The sequence below is a fragment of the Ambystoma mexicanum genome, chromosome 13, assembly GCF_040938575.1.
Source record: "Ambystoma mexicanum isolate Mex_15411 chromosome 13, UKY_AmexF1_1, whole genome shotgun sequence".
Classification (NCBI taxonomy): domain Eukaryota; kingdom Metazoa; phylum Chordata; class Amphibia; order Caudata; family Ambystomatidae; genus Ambystoma; species Ambystoma mexicanum.
In genome coordinates this window covers 769,275,671-769,298,532 of record NC_090938.1, presented here as the reverse complement: position 1 = coordinate 769,298,532, position 22,862 = coordinate 769,275,671, and the positions used below count along the sequence as shown (strand labels likewise).

Below are 22,862 nucleotides of genomic sequence, written 5' to 3'. Positions count from 1 at the left end.
CACAAACAGCTGTGATGTCTTCCGAAAACTCTTCGTGCGGTCCACGTAGAACTTCAGTGCTCTAGCCACATCCAGCGAGTGCAAAGTCCTCTCAGCCGGCGACGAAAGCGACGGGAAGAAAACAGGTAACACCAAGGGCTCGTTGAGATGGAAGTCCGACGGCACCTTGGGCATGAAGGAGGGGTGCGTCCTCAGTACTACCCTCGTCTCGTGGAATGTCAGATATGGAGGCTTACAGGAGTGGGCCTGGATCTCTCCCACTCGTCGTGCGGAGGTGATGGCCACAAGAAAAGCTGTCTTCCACGATAGGAACTTCAGCGGTGCAGGGGCTCGAAGGGCGGACCCATGAGCCTGGTCAGCACCACATTGAGCTCCCACGCCAGGGCCGGAGCCTTCACCGGCGGGAACGAGCGGAACAGTCCTTTCATGAACTCCTTCACCAGGCTGTTAGTTTAGAAATTACTCTACCATAATATAGGTAATATGTTTAGTTGGCCGAAAACCAACAACATCATATATTCAGCTTTGATAGCTTGATAGACACGAATAGTACGAATTCATGAGCTTGACTGAACAGACTCCATTTTGTAGAAATAGAATTTGCCATTTTGAATAACCTTTGCTCATTACTTTTCTGTTCAAAACTGCTTTGCTGTAACACTATTCTATTCCGTTGAAGCTCATTCAGGAGAGCGAGGCCACGAGTTACATATTGAAACATGATGCTGCCAAACCTAGATAGGAATGCCCCGATCTCCTCCCGCACATGTCCTTGAAAGTAAGAAGCGAGGCATTTAATCACTATACAGATGCCAGATGCCAGCTAGTCTCGCTGGTGTGGCATAAATGAGAAAAACAAGTAATTGATGGTTTGAATTATGCTTCATTCCACGGCCCCCCCTCGCCGAGCCTGGGCGAGCGGCCTGACCCCTAGCACATGAATAGAAACCAAGAGATAGCGGAGCCTGGAATGTGACTCTCCCCTGTACGTAGTCTGCTTGCAAGGAACAAGAGCAGTGTGTTCTATTAAACAAAGAAACATGTCTGTAGAATCCGCAGAATGAAACTGTTGCTAAAACCAAGGTCCGAAGGTGTCACATTTGTGTCATAATGGTCATAATTGTCAATCATCAAATACATTTCGCAGGAAATACATTATGGGCGGTATTGAACATGTCATAGCTGATAGTAAGAGCCTTGATTTGTATATATGTAACTGTTGTAAAATTGCTCGCTCTCTTGCGTCCTTCGAGGTCTGGTGACACACGTTGCGGGATGTGAGACCAGTTGGCCAACTGAAGCTCTTTGTTTTGCAATAAACCCTAGCTTTTGGGAATTGAACCTCGTGTCTGGCGTAATCATTCGTGTTTGGTAATTGTGCCTTGTTTCCAAAACACGCGGGGCCCCTAGGGGCCACGTCAAGGCGATGCGACGACCGCGCCGGAGTTCTGGTGTAGCGGGAGATAGCCGCCAGATGGATTTTGATGGAGGCATGTGCCAGCCCCGCCTTGGCCAGCGACAGCAAGTACGGCAGCACTTGAGGGGCCATGATCCGTAGGGGGTTGATCTTCTGTGCACGGCACCAACAGAGAACCTCTTCCACTTATGTCCATAGCACTTAAGAGTTGAGGAAGCCCTGGCCTTTGCAAGGACTTCCTTGCAGTCCACCGGGATGTCGTAGCCTCCGAACTCTAGTGCTGCAGGAGCCAAGCCTGCAGGTTCAGCGATCCCGGGTCGTGATGTAGGATGGCGCCTCCTTCCCTGGCGTGAAGATCCACGTCCGTCAGCAGTTTGACTGGGGGGGACGCTGACATGTCCAGAAGGTCCAGGAACCATATCTGCCTCGGCCACGCCAGTGCGACGAGGATCATCCTGCACCAGGACCGTCTGAGTTGACTGATGAGTCGCAGAAGCAACGGCAATGGTGGGAACGCATACAGGAACAGGCCATCCCAGGGGAAGGAGAATGCATTGCCCATGCTCCCCAGCTGGGGAAACCTGCTGGCGAACCTCCGGCACTTGGTGTTCATCGCTGTCGCGAACAGATTGATCTGGGGACTGCCCCACCGTCGGAATAGGAGATCCACTTGATCCTGCCGAAGTTCCCACTCGTGGCAGGAGCGCAGCACCCTGCTGAGTGAGTGGGCGACAGCGTTTTTCACTCCTGCCAGATGAAAAGGTACCAGGAATATCCCCTGTGCGACGGCCCAGTGCCACAGATCCTGCACTTCCCTGGATAGGGCTGGGGATCTGGTACCCCCCTGCTTCCGTATGTAGAACATCATGGTGGTGTTGTCGGTGAAGACCCGTACCACTTTGCCCTTGAGGGACGGAAGGAAAGACCTGAGGGCCCAGAACACGGCCCGGAGCTCCAGGACGTTGATGTGCAGGGACCTCTCCTCTGGGGGCCAAAGGCCTCTTGCGTGGAGATCTCTGGTGTGCCCTCCCCATCCCTCTAGGGAGGCGTCCGTCGTCACCATTTCCTGGTGCGCTGGGGTCTGGAAGTCCATGCCCGCCGCGAGATGCACGCGGGTGCCTCACCACCGGATCGCATGACGGAAAGTCTCGTTGAGTGGGATCTTGTCTTCGAAGATTCCCGCCACTTGCATCCAACGGGCGTCGAGGAACTCCTGCAGTGGCCGCATCCGCAACCTGCACAGACGCACGAGGTAGATGCACAATGACATCATGCCGAGCAGGGACTTGATGGCCCTCACCCTGGCCACTTCCATGGTCAACAGCCGTTGCACCTCGCCTAGGATGGCCCACATCCTTTCCTCCGACGGTGAGGCCAACCGCGCCACTGTGTCGAGTCTAGCTCCCAGGAACAGGGCGTCCTGCGACGGTACCAAGTGGGACTTCGCAAAGATGATCGAGAATCCCAGTTCCGTGAGCAGGTGGACGGTCTTCGCTGTGTGGTCGACGGCGAGTTCTCTTGACTTTGCTCGGATGAGCCAATCGTCCAGGTAGTGGTATATGTGAATCCCCTGCAGGCGCAGCCGCGCCACCACCGGTGCCAGGCACTTGGTAAAGACCCTTGGAGCCGACTTCAACCCGAAGTGCAGGGCTTTGAACTGGTAGTGCCGCCCTTGGACCACGAAAGTTAGGAACTTTGGTGGGGCTGAGGCTGCCACCCTGGGCTGGGGCTGAGGCTGCCACCCTGGGCTCCTTGGCGACGACAATGGTAACCACCGGCCTTGCTGCGGCCTCTGTAAACTTCCTGCGACAAGGAACGGGCAGCTTGGCGGTACGACGATGAACTGCCAACAAATCTTTTGGAGGCACCTTGAGATTTGCCTCCGGAGGTCCGAAAGGACGGCCGTCGTTGATGAAGAATGCCTAGGGCACGGGCCGTCTCGGTGTCCGCTTTGATGGCCTGTAGCGACTCGTCCACCGCTTTCACAAACAGGTTGTTTCCGTCGAAGGGCATGTCCAGTACCCTGGTCTGCACATCCTGACGGAAGTCGGTGGCCCTGAGCCAACCGCGCCGGCGCAGGCAAACGCTGTTGCCCATCTGACAAAAACCGGTATCGGCAATGTCCATAGCTACAGTGATGGCGTGATCCAACACCACCTGGCCTTCTTGCAGGATTTCCGGGGCCTCCGCCCTCTTGTCATCCGGGAGGAAGTCCAGGATAGGGGCGATCTTGAACCAAAGCTCCCTATCATAGCGGGCCACGATCGTGAGGGCGTTGGCCGCCTTAATGGTAGTCGATGCCGACGAGATGACTCGACATCCCATGGCGTCTAGCTTCTTTCCCTCGCTGTCCGGCGGTGAAGTGGAGGATGATGCCGTCGCCCCAGCCGCTTTCTTCTTGGTAGCCGCGGAGACTACGGAATCTGGGGTCGGTTGCGCCCTGAGGCACATAGGAGCGGAATCCGGGACCCGGTACTTCTTCTCATACCGGTCTCTCTTCGCAGGCGCCGTGGAAGGGTTCTTCAGAAGGGACAGACCCTCGTCCCATATGTCGTACAACAGCTGGACCGAGAGTACGGTTTTCCTCTTGGCTTCCCGTCATTGGTAAAGAAATCCCTCTTTCTTTTGTTCCTCGGGCACAGCTGGAAAACCTCTGAGGCCCTGGCGATCATGGCGTGAAAGGAGACAATTTCGTCGGGAGGGGGGAGCCCGGGCGGGAGGCGACGGGAGATCCATTCCGTCATCGCCACCGTCGTCAGTCCCCGTCGTCGCCGTCTCTGTCCCGTCTCGTCTCTCGGAGGAGGGGATGGGGGTCAAGGCTGGAAGGGAGGAGGAGGATGGACTCGCCTCTGCTTGCTCAGTGGGCTCCCCGACGGTCCAGGCGCCGCTGGATCGTTCGGTGGGGGTAAGGGCAACCTTGTCCTTATCTCCGTACGCAGGGTCTGCAAAACCATCAAGATAGCTCCTGAATTGTCCTGTGGCATAGCCATCGGTTGCGACTGGAGCGATGGCTGGGGCGCGGGGTCCTCCGTTTCCTCCACGGCCCGCGGCTCGTCGTCGGCTCCACCGTTGCTCTCTACGTCCACCTTGTCGGGATCCTTCCCGTAGGTCCTGACCTCCTCGAACTTCTTGTCCAGGATAGCTTTGACACCAGCCAGCTCATCCTCGGAGGTAGTATCTGTGTCCGTTAGGGCTACTGTGCCCCCCCCCTTCTCGTCCCAGTGTTTCACGGGGGTCTTCTCGATAGGCTGGAAAGATGTTTCCCTCCGGGGTGGCAGGGAAACTCTAGGCCCGGAAATCGTCTCCACTGGGGTAGCCTCCGCAGGCTTCGCCAGGGCCGCCACGACTCCTTCAATCGAGGCCTTCGCTGGGTGAATCATGGCCTTCACGACCTTGGGCGCGTCTGAGGCCTTCACCTTACGGGGAGGGTCACCCCCTCACCCCCCCTTAGCTTTCTCTGTCGGGATCGACCGGGGCTTCTCCCGAAGCTTACCTGGGTTCTCTGACTTCCTTTTCACCGAGCCAGAGCGTTGGCTCGTGGATGATGGCGTCGGTGACATCGCGCACTGCCTGGCAGCCGAGGAGCCCGAACCAACGGCGCTCCCGGTGCCTGTGGACTTGCAGTGCTTTGCCTTTTGTTGGGCCCCCGTCGCCGGAGCGCCCTCAAAGGTCTTAGAGGACCGCTCGGACTTCTTCTTCTCACCTGCTGCTGGGCACTTCGCCTCCAGCCAGTCAGCAAGTCGTTTACGATGGTCCTTCATGGTCCGGACGGACATGTTCTTGCAGAACGCACAGTCCTCCTCCGCGTGCGACTTGTCGGCTTGTAGGCAGTAGAGGCACCGTGAGTGCTCGTCCTCCTTAAAGACGTTCTGCAGTCCACATCCTGGGCAGTTCCTAAACAGTTTGGATCCAGTAGGCGTCGAATCTCCTTTGTCCTGGGCCATGTCCGAATCGGGGTAGGCCTCAAAGGTCTTCTGGAATCCTCCAAGAAGTGTAATTCGACGAAAATCCACCCTTGAGGGGCGTAGAAATTTCCGAAACGGGTCCCTGTTGATCGGAAGAAGAATCGGTGGAGCTTGAGGCTCGAATTGACCGAAAAAATAAGAGTAAACTCTTTGAAAAAACACAATACGCAGTAAAAGCTTGAGAGTTACAGCACGAGGACTCCCAACACATGAACGTGCAGTAAAAATCTGAAGATGGCTGCCAGAGGAGGGGCTTAGGTAGAGGGCAGTCATTGGCTGGGGGCAGTATGACCCAGAGACCAGTGATTGGTTAATAGTAGAAAGACAGTTCAGAAACGAAACTGAAACTGATTTTTTCTTTACTGAGAATTCCCAGCCTGACGACGGGGAATATTCATGAGCATGTGAATCCATGCCAGACCCCATGCTGGAGAAAGACCAGCACTGTATCTCTTACTGTTTCTTGTATAACAATTGTAACAAACAAAACAAACAAGAACGGGGAGAGGAAGAAACAGAACAAAATACACTGAGGTAAGAATGAGAGAAACAGCAGGAGACAGAGTACAAAGAAACAGATAAGCAGGGAGAGTGAGGGAAATGTGAAGAGAAAGAGTGAGTGGAAGAGAGAGAGAAAGAAGCAGGCAACGAGGACAGAGAGGAAGAAGCAGGCAGAGTGGAGAGAGAGAGGCAGATAGGAAAGAGAGGGAGATGAAAGGCACATGAGCACGAGGCAGAGAGGAGACACCGAGGCAGAGTGGAGAGAAAGGCATCTATGAGAGAGGTAGTAAAAGGGGGACCAAGAGCAAAATGCAGAGAAGAGAGATGGGGAGCCAGAGAGGAGAGAGGCAGGGAAGAGGCAGAGGAGAGACAGACACAGGGAGAAAGAAGCAGACAAAATGGAAATAGAGGCGGGTAGGATAAACAAAGTAATAGGGGGAACAAGAGGAAGAGGCACAGGAGAGACAGGAAGCTACAAGCAGCAATGAGAGACAGAGAGACTGGGAGAAACAAGCAGAGATGAGAGACAGAGAGACCCGGAGAAACAAGCATAGATGAGAGACAGAGAGACCCGGAGAAACAAGCAGAGCTGAGAGACAGGGAAAAACAAGTAGAGATGAGAGACAGAGAGACCGGGAGAAACAAGCAGAGATAAGAGACAGAGAGACCAGGAGAAACAAGCAGAGATGACACAGAGAGACCGGGAGAAACAAGCAGAGATGAGAGAGAGGGAGAAACATGCAGAGATGAGAGACAGAGAGACCAGGAGAAACAAGCAGAGATGAGAGACAGGGAGAAACAAGTGGAGATGAGAGACAGAGAGACCGGGAGACACAAGCAGAGATGAGAGACAGAGAGACCGGGAGAAACAAGCAGAGATGAGAGACAGAGAGACCGGGAGAAACAAGCAGAGACGAGAGACAGAGAGACCAGGAGAAACGAGCAGAGATGAGAGACAGGGAGAAACAAGTAGAGATGAGAGACAGAGAGATTGGGAGAAGCAAGCAGTGATGAGAGACCGGGCAAAGCAAGAAGTGATGAGAAACAGGGAGACACAAGTAAAGATGAGAGACAGGGATAAACAAGTAGAGATGAGAGACAGAGAGACCAGGAGACACAAGCAGATAAAAGAGAAATAGAGAATGGGAGAAACAAGCAGAGATGAGAGACAAAGAGACCGGGAGAAACAAGCAGAGATAAAAGACAGAGCGACCAGGAGAAACAAGCAGAGAAGAGAGACAGAGAGAATGGGTGAAACAAGCAGAGATGAGCAACTGGGAGAAACAAGTAGAGATGAGAGACAAGGAGAAACAAGTAGAGATGAGAGACAGACAAACCGGGAGAAACAAGCAGAGATGAGAGACAGAGAGACTGGGAGAAACAAGCAGAGATGAGCAACTGGGAGAAACAAGCAGAGATGAGAGACAGACAAACCGGGAGAAACAAGCAGAGATGAGAGACAGAGAGACTGGGAGAAACAAGCAGAGATGAGCAACTGGGAGAAACAAGTAGAGATGAGAGACTGGGAAAAATGAGCAGAAATCAGCTACCGGAAGAAACAAGTAGAGATGAGAGACAGAGAGACCGGGAGAGACAAGCAGAGATGAGAGACTGGGTGAAACAAGCAGAGATGAGAGACAGATAAATGAGAGCGAGTGATGGGAGAATATGGACATCAAGAAAAAGCAGCGAGGGAAAAGTTGGAAAGAGGCATTAAAAAGGGATGACAAAGAGAATGAAAGCGAGAGAGAGAGTAGGGAAGAAAGACAGCTGGTCATTTTGCAAAACCCTGCATGGGGAATAAGTGTTAAGACAGGCATTACACATGAAATCCTGTCTTTTTACCAATGTGTGGGATTTTCTTTTTGTTTTGAGGAGACTGGGGCACTGAACAGAAGAACACTGTCCATCATATATCCTTTCTCCAGCCCAAAACAGCACACGGTTTAATACCAGCACACAATTCCATGCTGGCATTAAACCAATGGATGCCCTATGGACTCTGCCTGCTATTTACACCTGGTAAATGCAGGAGGATTCCACAGAAGCTCATGGTCAATGACTCCTGCAATCGTTCAATGTGGGAGGCGACTGCGCTTGGTCCTTAAGCTTGGATAACTGTGTGATCATCGACAACAATGAGTCAAAGGAGGGCTCAATCACTAATGTACCTGCTAACAAATAAATAAAGAATAGTAAAGAGAGCAAATAGAAGGCGCACAAGAAAAAGGCTCATACTAAACAGGCTGATTTTAGTGGCAATCCAGCCTGAGCAACACGCCTGGCTTGATTAATTCAAGCTCCAGAGTTACTACCCTTGTGATCAATGCTAAGGGTTCATATGGCACTCTACCATTAGAAGGAAATAAGACCAAAGTCTCCGCTTAACATGCTACTAAAAAACAAAACTACATCAAAAGGCTTCCAGCTGCTGAGTCCAATACTCTTTCCGCTAGAGGTGCCTCAAGAAATAAAGACAACATCGGCAGGAACTCCTGTTCACCGTAAAAGCACTGGCCCATTCATACAGACTACAGAAACTATTAAGTGCCAACCATTACCCGAAGATTCCCACATTCTGGAAGATTTGGAAAACCCTTTTCCAGAGGACAATCATGGGATAACATCTAACGCCATTGCTTCGGACACGCACCCTAACGGCTCCACCTAATATCCGTCCATGAGGAAAATGGAGGCGCTAAATCAGTAAATGGGAAGAGGGGCCTCTACCACCCTCATTCTAGTTCAGATGCTGACTGCTTGGCCCTCAAAGTACAGAGCCTTGTTTATGTCGTCGGAACTATTATCTAAATCGAACAACCCTCTTCCATTTAGTTCATGACATCATTCCTCTGCGGTGTCTACAAACGGAGGACATCGCGATTGTTGACCTCCTAGAAGACTCGTACTATGCTAGCGCGATAGTTTATTTTCACAATCCCGCTGGACTAGATTTTGTCACGTCACGTGATGCAGATTTTGGGGCAATTAGGTCATGACTGTTCTATTGTTAAAGCTCCATCTAGAAAGTGTGGCCTGAATCTAGAGAGGGGGGTACTGAAATCCAGTAGACCTGTTCCTTTGCTTTCTACTAGACCCTCTACAGCCAACCTATGGGAGGCAACCTAATTGGCCTCTTAGTAATGTATTGTTAGCGTCGGGCCTGTGCGGTGTGTGTGTAGTACGAGTGTTCATGTTGTGGCCCTTCTTATTATGTAATTACTGTGTTTGGAATGTTCCGGGAAGGAGTATCCATGTATGTTTTAAAGTTTTATGATGTGTTGTGTTACATTATTTTCCCTTGCAGGTGGGACGGACTTGAGGGTGGGTTGTTGTTCCTCAAGATGGTGTGACTCTCGCCACTCTCTTCAGGGTTTGGGGGCGAGGCGGGGGGAGGCGGGAGTAATTTCTGCGCGATTTTGCAGTGTTTTCCCTGTTTCAAGAATTGGGACATTTTATTGCAACCATTTGTGGTCACAGTGTGTGTCTTGGTGGTTGCATGCGTGTTTGTATGCACAGTTGTATGGTGGTTGCATGTGTGTTTGTATGCGCGGTTGTATGCGTGTTGTGAGGTCGTGCATACAAATAACAGTGGGTGCATTGAAAGCCGGGCGGTTCAATGTTGAGTTGTTAATTATTCACATGAGTGTGTGCGTGTGGCATAGTATGTGTTTAGGGCTCATGGTGTTGAGTTGTGGTTAGGCTGTGTTCCTTGGGGCGTGGCAGGATACCGGCCGGGTCCTGTTTTGCGTGACCCTTGGATTTGGGGAGGTGAACCCATGTTATTTTTGTCTTGTGGGTGTGGTGTTGTCGATGTTCTGGGTTGCAATGTTGGTACAATGTTGGTAACTCGTTGTGCAGGGGTTAACGTGCACTTTTTGGCAATGGTTTGGTGCCATAGCGTTAGAGGCTGTGACTTGGGGTCACGTTAGAGGCTGTGCCTTGGGGTTATGTTAGAGGCTGTGACTTGGGGACATGTTAGGAGCTGGGTTATGGGAGACTGTGACCTGGGGTCACGTGGTAGCTGGAGGTAGTAGGTGGTGGTAGCGGATGTTGTTGTTTTATCAAGTAGGGGGTTGTATCTGGGTAATAGAGAATGTGGCTGTCTCTTTTATGGTGTTTAGTTTGGCCTAGTGGTGTTTTTCTGCTAGGAGTTTGTGGAACGTGGGACCATTTTGGGCTATTGTGCTTGTTGCTCAGGTTTGGAGCTTGTTTGTGCTCAAGCGTGGCAGGCTTGAGGCCTCGAGGGGCAGCTTGGGGCGGAAGGAGGTTCGTGCACTGGGGGTTCGGTAAGTTAGTTTTGTCACTATTGTTGGGATGTTAGGTGTGGCAGGCCTAGTTCCGAGGGGCAGCTCGGGACCGGTGGATGTTTGTTTTATTGTTTTTAGACCTTGAGGGTTTTTGGTCCTGTTATGGTGTTCCTTGTTGGGTTTTATGGTGTTTTGTTCCTTTTGGTAGGAAGGTAGGGATAGCGGTGTCTATGGAAGTTTGGTGGGTTGGTTGTTGGTTAGTAGTGGAGTTCATGTGTGCCTGTGTAGGTGGAGTGCCAGATTAAGGGTCCGCGTTGAAGTTAATTTTGGTCGGACTGCTGTATAGTAAGGTAGATTTGATAGTTGCCTTAGAGGTACGGGTTCTTGCGGGTGATTGCGGACGTACTTGCTCTTTTACGTGTTGGCCACACGTTAGGTGTCAAGTATGGAGTTTAGTTAGTGTCTCGTGGTGAGGTTGGTTGATGTTCTCCGCTGTGAGGTTACGGGGTAAGAAGTGTTGTATTGTTGTCTTAAGTTTGCTGACCTTTACGGGGGGAGAAGTGGTGTATTGGGTTTGTTGGCCCTTTACGGGGGGAGAGGTGTTGTATTGGGTCTTGGTGGGTTCAAGTGATAGAATCCTGGAATGTGGTGCGTGTGTGACGTGCTGGTGTTCGATGAGTGGCAGTTGGAGATCATTAGCTTGCCGGATGGGGTGCCATGAACGTACAGGTGCTTGTTGTACGCATCATCTTTAATTATAACACAATGCTATTACCGTCACCATTGATGCTCTTGGGTTCAGCCATGTTGAATCTAGATAGGGGAGTACTGAAAACTAGTAGACCTGTTCCTTTGCTTTCAACTAGACTCCTCAACATCCAACCTATGGGGGTCAAACTTAATCAATCAACACTATCTCCCAGCTAACAAGGCAACGCTATTACTGTCGCCATTGATGTTTTTGAGTTAAGACATGTTGGTGTTTACTCTCCCTTGGAAGAGAAAGAGGGTCGGCTGCTACCAGCTGGCAGTGGTTACCTTCAATTCTACAACCACAAAATCCATATAGATCCTAGCCGCACTTTTACCATTTTGTTCTGGAACACCTGAGGCTTCTCCCACTTCACTGAACCTGAAGGTTTATTAGATAACCTCCCCAATTTTTGTGTGTTGGCATTACAGGAAACCTGGCTCCAGGATAACTTGGAAATCGGCAGCCGCCATTCCATTCAAACTATGGCTACAAGGGGACTCAAGGACGACCAAAAGGATGATTGATCATTAGTGTTGATAATACTTACCAAATCACCAAGATCAGCACTTCAGGCGACTCAGTGCTTGCTGCTATTATTAATTGGGCCCCGAAGTGTGGCCATACAACTTCTCTATTAATCATCAACATTTATGATTTACTCCCGAGGCTTTATCATGCTAAACGGTCTTTGCCCAGGTGTATCGCCAGAGTGATATACCAGAGTGACTGACAATAGTGCATCAATTATCGAGTATGTCTTTGTAAACATCAACATGTACCCAAATATGAAGGTCTTAACAAGAACAGAAAGTGACCACATTCCCCTCTTCTCCTATATAAATTACACTGAGCCAGCTCATGATAGTGACCCCATCAGCAACATTACTATAAACCAAGGGCGAGTTGGGATCCAGGTAATATTGATAAGGCTGTTTGCTTGATCACTGATCTCGAATTAGATTCACAAGCCACTTGCAGTGCAGAGGCCTTAATCAACCGCAGCATCGCTTTCCTGCTAGCTGCATTGCAGAAGTGGGCCTGATTAATAGGTGCATGTTAAAATGGAAAGGTGATGTGTCTCTGGGCCTGATTCAGATGTGCATGTTAAAATGGAAAAGTGCCGTGTCTCAGTAGAATGACACTTTTCCATGAGGAAATGAATTCTGATGTAATCCGAGAGTGGCAGCAATATATCAAGTCTGCCACTCCTGCAAAGTCAGGATTTACGGCATAGCAACAGCCTTGCTAACCACCTCACATGTAAGGGGCTGGCAAGCATGGGCGTAGGACGTGGGAGGGACAGGGGGGGACAAATCCCCCCCACAATTTTAAGTGGGGGTATATAATGGCATTTATCCCCGAAGAATATGTAAGTGTTGTGCACAGTGCACCGCGTCTCTGCCACTGTCTGCAGTTGCATGCAGTGTGTGGAAATAATTCTGCAGGCTGCAGCCGTCAGTGTGCAAAAGTACAAGTTCTGCAGACTGCAGGCTAAAAGTACTTCTGCTCGCTGAGTACCGCGCGCCTGAGCATTTAGAGAGAGACTCGACTCAAGCTAAGGTAAGTGAGTAGTAGTGTGTGTGTGTGATGTCATGTGATGTCGGGAGGGGGGGTCGTCAGGTAACAGTTCCAGACCAATAGCGCCCACCCAAAGTCAATGGCACCCGGGCCCAGAATCGGGCCTGGGTATGCCACCAGTGAGGAGAGTGCAGAACGCATTGGGTGTGGCTGGTCCTGGCTGGCACTGTCATCTGAGCTTTTCCTCATCATTGTGCCCACCCCAAGTAAGTCACTCACGTGGCTAAGGCAGGCTGCCATACATCACGGGCTGTAATTAAATCAAGGGCCCGGGTCCAAATCAACGTTCCCAGTGGTGGCGCGCGAAGGAGCACAGAGCTCTGCATAGCGCAACCATGCCCCGGGCCTTTCAGATCAAAAGCCAGAGGCAGTGGTGCATGCTCCCGGATGAGGAGAGGGGCGAGAAGGTCTACATACCAGTGAGCTTATGGCCGCCACCGCATGAAGTGACAGATAAGTCGGTTGCAATGGGAGGGCTGGGTTTGTAGGCTTTCCTGGAAGGTAACGTTTTATGGCAAGGTCTGAACTTTACGCGCTCTCTCATGTCCTCCCCGCAAGTTCAACTGATCAAGAGTGTGGGGTAGAGGGCGTGACGGTGCAAATAAGCATCCTGGGGGAAAGTAACAGTTCACCGTAACTCGGTGCCCATGGCAGTATTAAAACACCAATGACAAACATTACATAGTGGTTTCTGAGCTAATAGACCACACATCACACTGGTCTGCTATCTCGTGCAGCTCTGCTCGGCTATGGGAGCAATTATTGATTTTATGTCAGTTGTTATGGTGTACAACCACTGTGCCACAAACAAAAATATAGGTAATGCCTGGTGCCTCCCAGGGACAAAAGCACACATCTAGGTAATGTGCGGTGCCTTGCTGGTGACAGAAGAGTCTAAAAGTAACGTATTCAGTCTGGAGTGGGCAGCCGACACCCACTGACTGTGAGGTGGTAGTTTGGTGGGGTCAAGCCCTGACCCAGGGAATGGGCACATTAAAGAGTTCCTTCTTTTTTTCACAGGCATCCGTTTCTGAAGGAGAAAGATCCGTGGGGTTCATCTAACAACAGCATGAGCTTGACTTGTCGAGCTACCGGGCCGGCTATGTGTAAAAACTATTTGCAGAGCTTTTAGATTCGGCCCAAATCAGCCACCAGCTGTTTGCCCAAACCCTGCTTTTTTGTCAAATCCCTTTACTGCCGCACCTTCACTTCAAGCCTTAGGAGCCCTCCCCAACCCTTGAGATCCCGACTCCCCCTCCATGCTCGTCGACAAGCATTGGCAAGGCCAACAGTTTTGATGTGTGTGTAAGCATGGGATGGGCATTTGCCAGGGATTGCCATAACGGTACTACAAGATCATAAGACTGCAACAGCGGGCAAATGGTGTGAATGTCTGTGCATATGATGGCAGTGCCTGGCAAATGCCTATCTATTGCCTATAAAAGTGCCAACACTGTTGGCATTGCCAGGGCCTTTTTAAAGAGAAATTCAATGCAAGGAACAGATGTGAGGACCAATATTTTTGGGATGTTAAAGGAAGCCTTTGCTTTCCATTCTGCATCACATTGCCTTCTGGTGCTTCTGGTAACTATAGGGCTGTAAGTCTGGGTTTCCAGGTAGCCACATTGGAAATGGGCCTGGTGGGCTCCACACCAACAAACCATCCAATTAACTGCAGAGCAGGTCAGTGTTACGCGACAACAAAGACAGTGGTAGAGGGCAGCAAGCGTAGGGTAACGTGTGTTTGCATGCCGATAGGACGTGACATGCGCTGCTCTGGGATAGGTCCAAGCTTAATTTGCATATGGCTGCAGTTCTGCAACCGTTCTGTAATGGCACAGAAGAACTAAAAACGATGGCACGAAATGCTGCCCACTTGAATTGTTAAAACGGTGCAGTGTTTTGGTGCCCCGAGTGCATGGTAGGTGCTGTGCGAAACCGAATGTGTAAGATTGATAAACCTGCGGTTGCACGTTCGGGATCCTGGCAGCCGGACAGACTCTGTCTTTCACCCTTCTGAGGTCGATACTTTCAGGCCGCTTTTCCTTGTGTGATAATAACAGCAATTGTCTAGTGGGCGTGCGAGGTTGGGCACGAACCCTCACACTTGGGAACAGTCGCAGTCCCCACAGACAAATCTGCAGCTATAGGTTACCCTGAGGGAAGGCTGAGCACGGCCGCGCGCCCAGTGAAATGGCCTTAGAAAAGAGCCCATTAAACAAACCGCTGCAGATCATGGAATTAAATAATTCACGCCCAGGGATTCTACATTTATACAAAATAAATCGACCTTAATTATAAATTCCTCTCAGCCTCATGGAGCCTCACCATTACGGAACCCAGGGTCTTTAGGTCCTTTAATCACTGCTTACTCAGTAGAAGTTCTGTCCCATTCAGCCGCAGCACATCCAGAATGCTGCCAAAACACACTTGCCTACACCAGCCTATGCCAGCTCCCAAAGATTGTGGGCACACAGCTGAGAAACAGATGTTGCAGCTGCCAATGCTCTATTGGTGTAGTCAAAATGTCGGAACAGGGTCTCCTTTCAACCACTCGATTTATAAGCACTATCTGTGTCCTTCACTGAAGTCCTGGTAAAAACAAACATTGGCAAAGCCAGCAGTTTTGGCTTGTGTACAAGTATTAGGCATTTGCCAAGCACTGCTGTTAGACGCTCAGGTACTCACACCACAAGTGACTTTGCTGACTCAAAACCCAAACTGTTGGCATTGCCAATGCTTGTTCTTTTTCAAATCAATTAGGATAAAATCAATGGAAGAAGATATTGGGCCGTTGTTTCCGGACCGGTAAACTATGGGCCTCATTACACGGAAGGCGGTAATCCAGGGTGCTATTAGCACCCTGGACCATGCCGGTAAATTACCGGCACCGCCTTGGCGGAAAGGGGATTTACCGCCCCATTCCAAGGTTGGAGGGGCGGTAAATCCCCCTTCCGCCATTGCCCTTCCCCATTCCCATTTCTGCCCCATAGGGCTCTATGGGAATGGGGAAGGCGCTAATTACGGCACCGCAATATTGCGGTGCCGTAATTAGCTCCGAGGTCCCTTAGCGGGTTGGTACTTAACGCCTGCAAGAAGCAGGCGTTGATTCCTCCAACCCGCAAAGGGACCTCGTAGTACGGCGGTAAGGGTTAACGGTCACCGTTGCCATTAACGGTGACCGTTAACCCTTACCGCCGTCCGTGTAATGAGGCCCTATGAGTCCTGCAGGTGGGTGGTGTTACTCCCGCCAGGTGTTGTCTGGCGGGAGTAACGCCACCCGCCTGCAGACGGAAATGGAAACACTGGCACCGTTAATTACGGTGCCAGTGTTTCCACACTCCCCATTCCCATGGAGTCCTATGGGAATCCATGGGAATGGGGAGTAACGGAATGGCGGTTCCGGAATTACAGGACCGCTGGGGCTGTAATGCCCCGGTAAATCCGGCAAGTCTGGAGCAGGTAATTCATTCCAGGTCCGGTGGCAATCTGCCGGTTTTTCCAGCACGGTTACCGCCGGACTTGGAATGAGGCCCATTGTGTGAGTAAATGTACTCTATTGGTGAAAGTAAGATGCAAGCACTTAGACGTGGGACTTCAAAAATAAGTTATTGACAGTAGAATAACCATCTGCAAAAAAATCCTTATAATAAAAGAGGCTTTCTATATTGTGGGATAGGGGATGCAAGTATAGGGGAACCTGAGGCTGAACAGGGCAGTTCCTGTATATGGGGAGCCCTCGCAGCCCTACTTTACGTGACACTAATGCAGGTTTTGGCTAATGGGTGGGCTGATATTCTGCTCACGTGTGCGGGCAACAAGAGGCCTGGAGTGTAGGAAAATGCATTATCCTGGACCATGTGCTTTGGTTGGATTGAGTCCGCTAGCCCAGGAGCCGAGATTGAAACCAGCTCCGGTGGTTCAACCGCGGCAGTTTGGTGGTGCTCAGGCACCTCAAACAGGAAGGTGACTCTGTGACTCATGTTCCTTTCCTATGACCGAGTGTCACTGCAGGAGCCTCATGCCGCCTCACCTACTGGTGACTCTCTGTGACTCATGTTCCTTTCCTATGACCGAGTGCCACTGCAGGGGACTCAAGCTGCCTCACCTACTGGTGACTCTCTGACTCATGTTCCTTTCCTATGACCGAGTGTCACTGCAGGGGACTCAAGATGCCTCACCTACTGGTGACTCTCTGTGACTCATGTTGCTTTCCTATGACCGAGTGTCACTGCAGGGGACTCAAGCTGCCTCACCTGACAGTGACTCCTGAGATCCAGGAGGACTCATGGAGGGTTTGTTTGGGATTTGTAAATCACAAGTACTCACGTTCACAGGATTTCACGTATCTCCAATCTGAAAGCAAGAAGAAAATTAAGGGTTTGTGAAATCAGACAAAGCAGCGAGACATTGAAGTATGTTAAATATAATATATTTATTATCATTAATGGAACTTACCCATTTCTGCAGGAAATGTTTCTGTAATAAAAGAAAAACAAGTGATGTATTAGATCCCAAACGTTTTTACTGTAAAACATAACCCAGCACTCCCTGCCCTTCCCCTAATGCCTCCCCTCCACCTCCCACCACTGCACCCCCACTCCCTGCCCTTCCCCTAATGCCTCCCCTCCAGCTCCCACCACTGCACCCCCCACTCCCTGCCCTTCCCCTAATGCCTCCCCTACAGCTCCCACCACTGCACACCCACTCCCTGCCCTTCCCCTAATGCCTCTGCTCCACCTCCCACCACTGCACCCTCACTCCCTGCCCTTCCCCTAATGCCTCCCCTCCAGCTCCCACCACTGCACCCCCACTCCCTGCCCTTCCCCTAATGCCTCCCCTCCACCTCCCACCACTGCACCCCCCACTCCCTGCCCTTCCCCTAATGCCTCCCCTCCAGCTCCCACCACTGCACCCCCCACTCCCTGCCCTTCCCCTAATGCCTCCCCTCCACCTCCCACCACTGCACCCCCACTCCCTGCCCTTCCCCTAATGTCTCCCCTCCAGCTCCCACCACTGCACCCCCCACTCCCTGCCCTTCCTCTAATGCATCCCCTCCACCTCCCACCACTGCACCCCCCACTCCCTGCCCTTCCCCTAATACCTCCCCTCCAGCTCCCACCACTGCACCCCCACTCCCTGCCCTTCCCCTTATCCCTCCCCTCCAGCTCCCACCACTGCACCCCACTCCCTGCCCTTCCTCTAATGCCTCCCCTTCAGCTCCCACCACTGCACCCCACTCCCTGCCCTTCCTCTAATGCCTCCCCTCCAGCTCCCACCACTGCACCCCCACTCCCTGCCCTCCCAATGCCTCCCCTCCAGCTCCCACCACTGCACCCCGACTCCCTGCCTTTCCTCTAATGCCCCCTCTAGCTTCCACCACTGCACCCCCACTCCTTGCCCTTCCCCAATGCCTCCTCTCCAGCTCCCACCAATGCACCTCCCACTCCCTGCCCCCAATGCCTCCCCTCCAGCTCCCACCAATGCACCTCCCACTCCCTGCCCTTCCCCTAATGCCTCCCCTCCAGCTCCCACCACTGCACCCCCACTCCCTGCCCTTCCCCTAATGCCTCCCCTCCAGCTCCCACCACTGCACCCCCCACTCCCTGCCCTTCCCCTAATGCCTCCCCCCCAGCTCCCATCAATGCACCCCCGCTCCCTGCTCTTCCCTTAATGCCCCCCCATCTAGCTCCCACCACTGCACCCCCACTCCCTGCCCTTCCTCTAATGCCTCCCCTCCAGCTCCCCCCACTGCAACCCCCACTCCCTGCCCTTCCCCTAATGCCTCCCCCCAACTCCCACCACTGTACCCCCACTCCCTGCCCTTCCCCCAATGCCTCCCCTCCAGCTCCCACCACTGCACCCCACCACCCTGTGTGTCCAATTGTCATGTTTCGGCTTGTCCTCCCCGGCACCCCATAGGGCAGGTCACACACCCACAGATGTCACTCTTTCAGAGCTTAACATTCTCAGCACACAGTAAAGGACCATGGAAAAGGGCATTAAGATCACAGATAATGTAGCCTCTTTATTGGATCAGGCGTATCATGCCACTATATCTGATAAAAGGACTGAAAGTACCGCGGGCAAATCGTTCGCATGAGAAAGGTGCGAACTACCAAAAGTGTGCACCTTTCTCATGCGAACACACATACATTCTCACGCACACACAACACACCCATAACCCCCCCCACCCACACCCTCAGCACACCCCCACCCACACCCCCAACATAAACAAACCCCACTTACCTGCATCTTCAGGCTGGGTTCCTGCAGCGCCAGTCCCCTTTCACTTCCGAGATCGGGAACCGGCATTGCAGGGTCCTTTTCTTTCTTTTTTTGTAACGGAAGGCTGCAGGGGTGTCCCCCGCAACCCCTGCTCACTATACCATGAAGTATAGTGAGTGGGGCGATGCGGGGGACACCCCCTCAGCCCCCGTTTTTTTTTTACAATGCTACCACCAAAGATTATAACTTTTGGTGTTCGAACCTTTGGTGGTAGCATTTTTAGAATTTATGGTCAATGTGACCATTTATTTTCGGTCATTTCGTCCTAAACCGATAAAAGGACCTCCTATTTTGAACGCAATACTGGCTCAGTGTCCTTGCAAGCAATACTTCGGGGGGATTTCAAAGTGACCCTGAGGTATTGCATTACCCCCTACCTGTGCATCTCTCAAATCCGAAGGATTGAAATTGACTGCATTGGGAGAGTAACTTTGTGCATTAGAACAAACGTACCCTATTACCCCAACACCACAAGCCCTAAAGGCGTCAATGCTAAGTTTCAGGCTCTAGCCGACCGGGAAGCTAAATTATTGTCTGAGCCGGTCCAAGTCCAGAAGTCTGGGAAGCCGATATGCCTGAGACATTGTTGGCCAGACTGTTGTGTCACGAGTACAGTATGACCTACTATTCAGAGGCCAAGGGGTCCCTGATGCAGCGCTCTCAGGATATAAATAATGTCTTTATTGGCCTTTTGGGGTTCTCTAATCAGGAAACATGGTCTACTGAGGCTGTCCACTGAGGTGGTAAAGATGGATCTTCAGAATCAGCCCTATGGATAGATTCTGAGAGGCCGCCCTACTCTGGTGACCAGGACGACACTAATGTCTAGCCAAACTCTATCAAGGTAGTGTGACTGGGCAGTAAGGCCTAGACTTGGGAGAGTGTGGGTTGTGATGGGTTCAATTAAGCACACACAGAGCACTCTAATAACTCAAGTGAGGCAGAATGTATACAAATGCACTCATATTTATTAGGCCGTGAACCAACTCTTATCAATGATAATCACAGGGAAGCAAAACCACTAACCGTACACTATCAACATATGTACATGCGTCATTACGACCTCCAACACATGGTATAGGACGGCAACAGCCCTTGCAGCCGTTCCTGCAGAACCGTTCAGTTTCCACTGCAGGAAGGGGAGGGTCCAAGCCGCACATATTCTACCGGATCGGTCTTTTCACCACAATACTTCTGACCGAAATAAAATCTCTTTTCATTTTTGCAACACATTTTTCTTAATGAAAGAAGTCTTTTGGCACGTCTCCTTTTAATATCAACAACCGTTTGGTTTATTTTTTCTGCATTATAATTTATTTTAAAGTTGTATTCCTCCCTTCTCTAAAGTAAAATGGTAAAAGACTGGTTAGCCTTTTATTGTCCCCTTCTAACTTCTCCCCCTCCCCTTCTTTAATGATTTGTGTCAGTCCTTCCGTTTATCCTTTTTTAGGAGTTATTTTGACTTACTAAATTAAATATTTACAGTAATTTTCCAATTAATCTGTTTTCACATCACTATATATTTTGCTAGATTTGATGAGTTTTATGTACAACTCAACGAGTGCATTATCAGTGAAATGTATATGCATTTAGTTTTTTCATCCAGTCATGGATGACCGGTTAATTTCTTATAATCGACCCCTCAAAAAACATGTTTTTACCTCTCGGGAACCCCACCAATCAAATACTCATCCAATCAAACACTCATCCAATCAAACACTCATCCAATCAATCACTCATCCAATCAAACACTCATCCAATCAATCACTCATCCAATCAAACACTCATCCAATCATGGCTCATCCAATCAAACACTCATCCAATCATGGCTAACTGGCATGGACCTCAAAGAGTTATTGCCGAAGCTATCCCCAAGTGACAAAAATTCCCCGACGGCTTGGTAGCAACTAACAGGACTGCACACAATCAAATCTTTCTGGCCAGCCTCGGGTTTCAGGCCTGCAGTAGTCCCCAGTTCTAGGCCACCTGGAAGTGGAAACCTACCCCTCTCTGACCCTCCCCCTCAACCCTCGCACCACACATATCATCGGCATCAAACAGTTTGACTGCATTTCCCCCAACCTTTCTAACGGCCCAAAACATCTTTAAAATAGCCTACATTACATACAAGGCTGTGGTAACACAGCCACACAGGTACCTAGCCAAGGAACTGGTCAAATTAGGAAGCCAGAGCAATTCCAGATGCCACATCTTTGCAAGACTGGAAATAAATAAATGCCCACAAGCAAAAAAACAGGAAGAGAAAGATCTCCCATTATGCGCCAGCACTGTGGCACACGACCCTAACCCACCTCCACACAGCACCATTATGCCTGCAGTTTACAAAAAAACAGAAGACCTTGCTATATAAGGAATTTCTCTAAACACTCGGTGCACCAGGTAATAGCATTCAGGGTATGCGGCTCTCAGCTCCTGGACTGATCCATTGTGACACTCTCCATTGCTTGCGATCTACCTGTGCGCGATACAAGTACAAGAATGCCAACATATTGGTTTTTCTTTGAGCTGTGCATATTTACATGTATTTCAATTAAATAAGTGTGTTGCGATGATTGGAAAAGCCTTCCCTATCAACATTACCTCTCGGGTGGGCCTGGACTCATATCTACCTTTTAATTCTGCGAGCAGCTGCGCATGGCGTCTGATTCTCAGCAGCATCGTCTCTATTCCAGGGGCATCTTCCTGGGGCTTCAGAGCCTTCACTTCACTGGACCTGAGAATTATAGAAAGATGCTGTATATAACCCTCGGCCTCCAGTGACAAGTAAGAGTAAAGGGGGTCTAAACGGTGAGATAAGGGGGAGGAAAAAGAGACCCCATTCCTAAAGATGGAAGGAGGAGACGGTGGGCTCGGGATCTCTACATTCTGATACATTTTGAATAAGAGATCCCTGGGTAGGACAGGGTGGGTTTGGGAATCTCTACATTTTTATACATTCTGAATGAGAGACCCCCAGGGAGGAGAGGATGGTGTGAGAAACCTGAAGGTGTCTCACTTATTAGTCCCCAGAGATCTGTCATCCAGGTGGCCAGGACACGGCCATCGCTATTGGATCCAGTTCCTGGTGCGGGAGGATCACATGGGTGAGGGGTCTTCGGGGAGTGGAAGTGGGACACTGAAAGGTGAGATGCGGTATCCCCTTCCTTATAACACCTTTTCCCCATCCTACTCTGTAGGATATCTATAAACTCAACCTCTCCCCTTTTTTGACACAAACATGTTCTCACAGACCGATTACCATGAAAGACAACGGACTAACATCAGAGACGTATACCTGACATGTCCCAAACAAGGGTCAGGCAGAATCAGGCAATTGGCGATAACTACACACACCTGACTGCCTTTTCCCTTCCCCATGGGGATAAAAGGCAGAGCACGAGAACACACTCTGAGCAAGGCCAAGTGCATGAGGAAGCAGCGATTCCAGGACGCAGGTCAAAAGAAGGAGAAAGGTGGCGAGACCTGAAAGGACATCAAGGAGGGAGTTGCCCATGCCCTTTTCAACCCAGACCCGCAAAGCCTCTGACAAAAGAAATATAAGGCCGGGAATCGCAGTTGGCGAATGGTGTGACGGATGTCAGTGGTATATGGAACACTCCCGCACTGATTACCAGGGCGGAGAGATGAGGTTGCCATCGTGGTACCGTCCTTGACTACAGCAGCAAAAGAAACACCAACGAGTTCAGCAAAGCCGGTGAGTCGGAAGAACCTGATAAGGGGCCTCACTGTGTTAGGCTCAAAGTTGCAGTGGCAACATTAAGAAGATTAAAGGTACAAAGCTCATTTGTGATCGATTTGGTACCAGAGATAGAATGGTCCGGCGTCTCATGGGCACTCATTCGGAGGCCTCGGGCTGTTACCATCTGTCCTGAACAAAGACTGTGTTGAACGTAAAAGATATAGAAACAACAAGTACCAGGAGGCCATAGGCAAGGCCGAAGTGAGGTGTCAAGGTGGTCATACAAGGGTCCAGCCAAATCCCTTGTACAATCGAAAGTCTTTGACACGTTGTTAAATGTTTAAGTATCCGAGGGAATTGTGAAACAGGCGTTTGTGCCAGACTGAGGGAAATGCTGTGGCAACCCGTG

General features: G+C 50.7%; 1 protein-coding gene across 1 annotated transcript in view; it reads right to left on the bottom strand.

Moving 5' to 3' along the window:
- LOC138520550 (E3 ubiquitin-protein ligase TRIM39-like) overlaps positions 1-22,862 on the bottom strand; it is a 936,034-nt gene that overhangs the window by 868,730 nt on the left and 44,442 nt on the right. Inside the window, exons 6-7 of the mRNA XM_069632892.1 lie at positions 16,924-16,944; positions 16,795-16,821 (exon numbers count right to left, since the gene is read on the bottom strand). Coding sequence (XP_069488993.1) covers positions 16,795-16,821; positions 16,924-16,944 — 48 coding nt within the window. The remainder of the gene's footprint in view (positions 1-16,794; positions 16,822-16,923; positions 16,945-22,862) is intronic.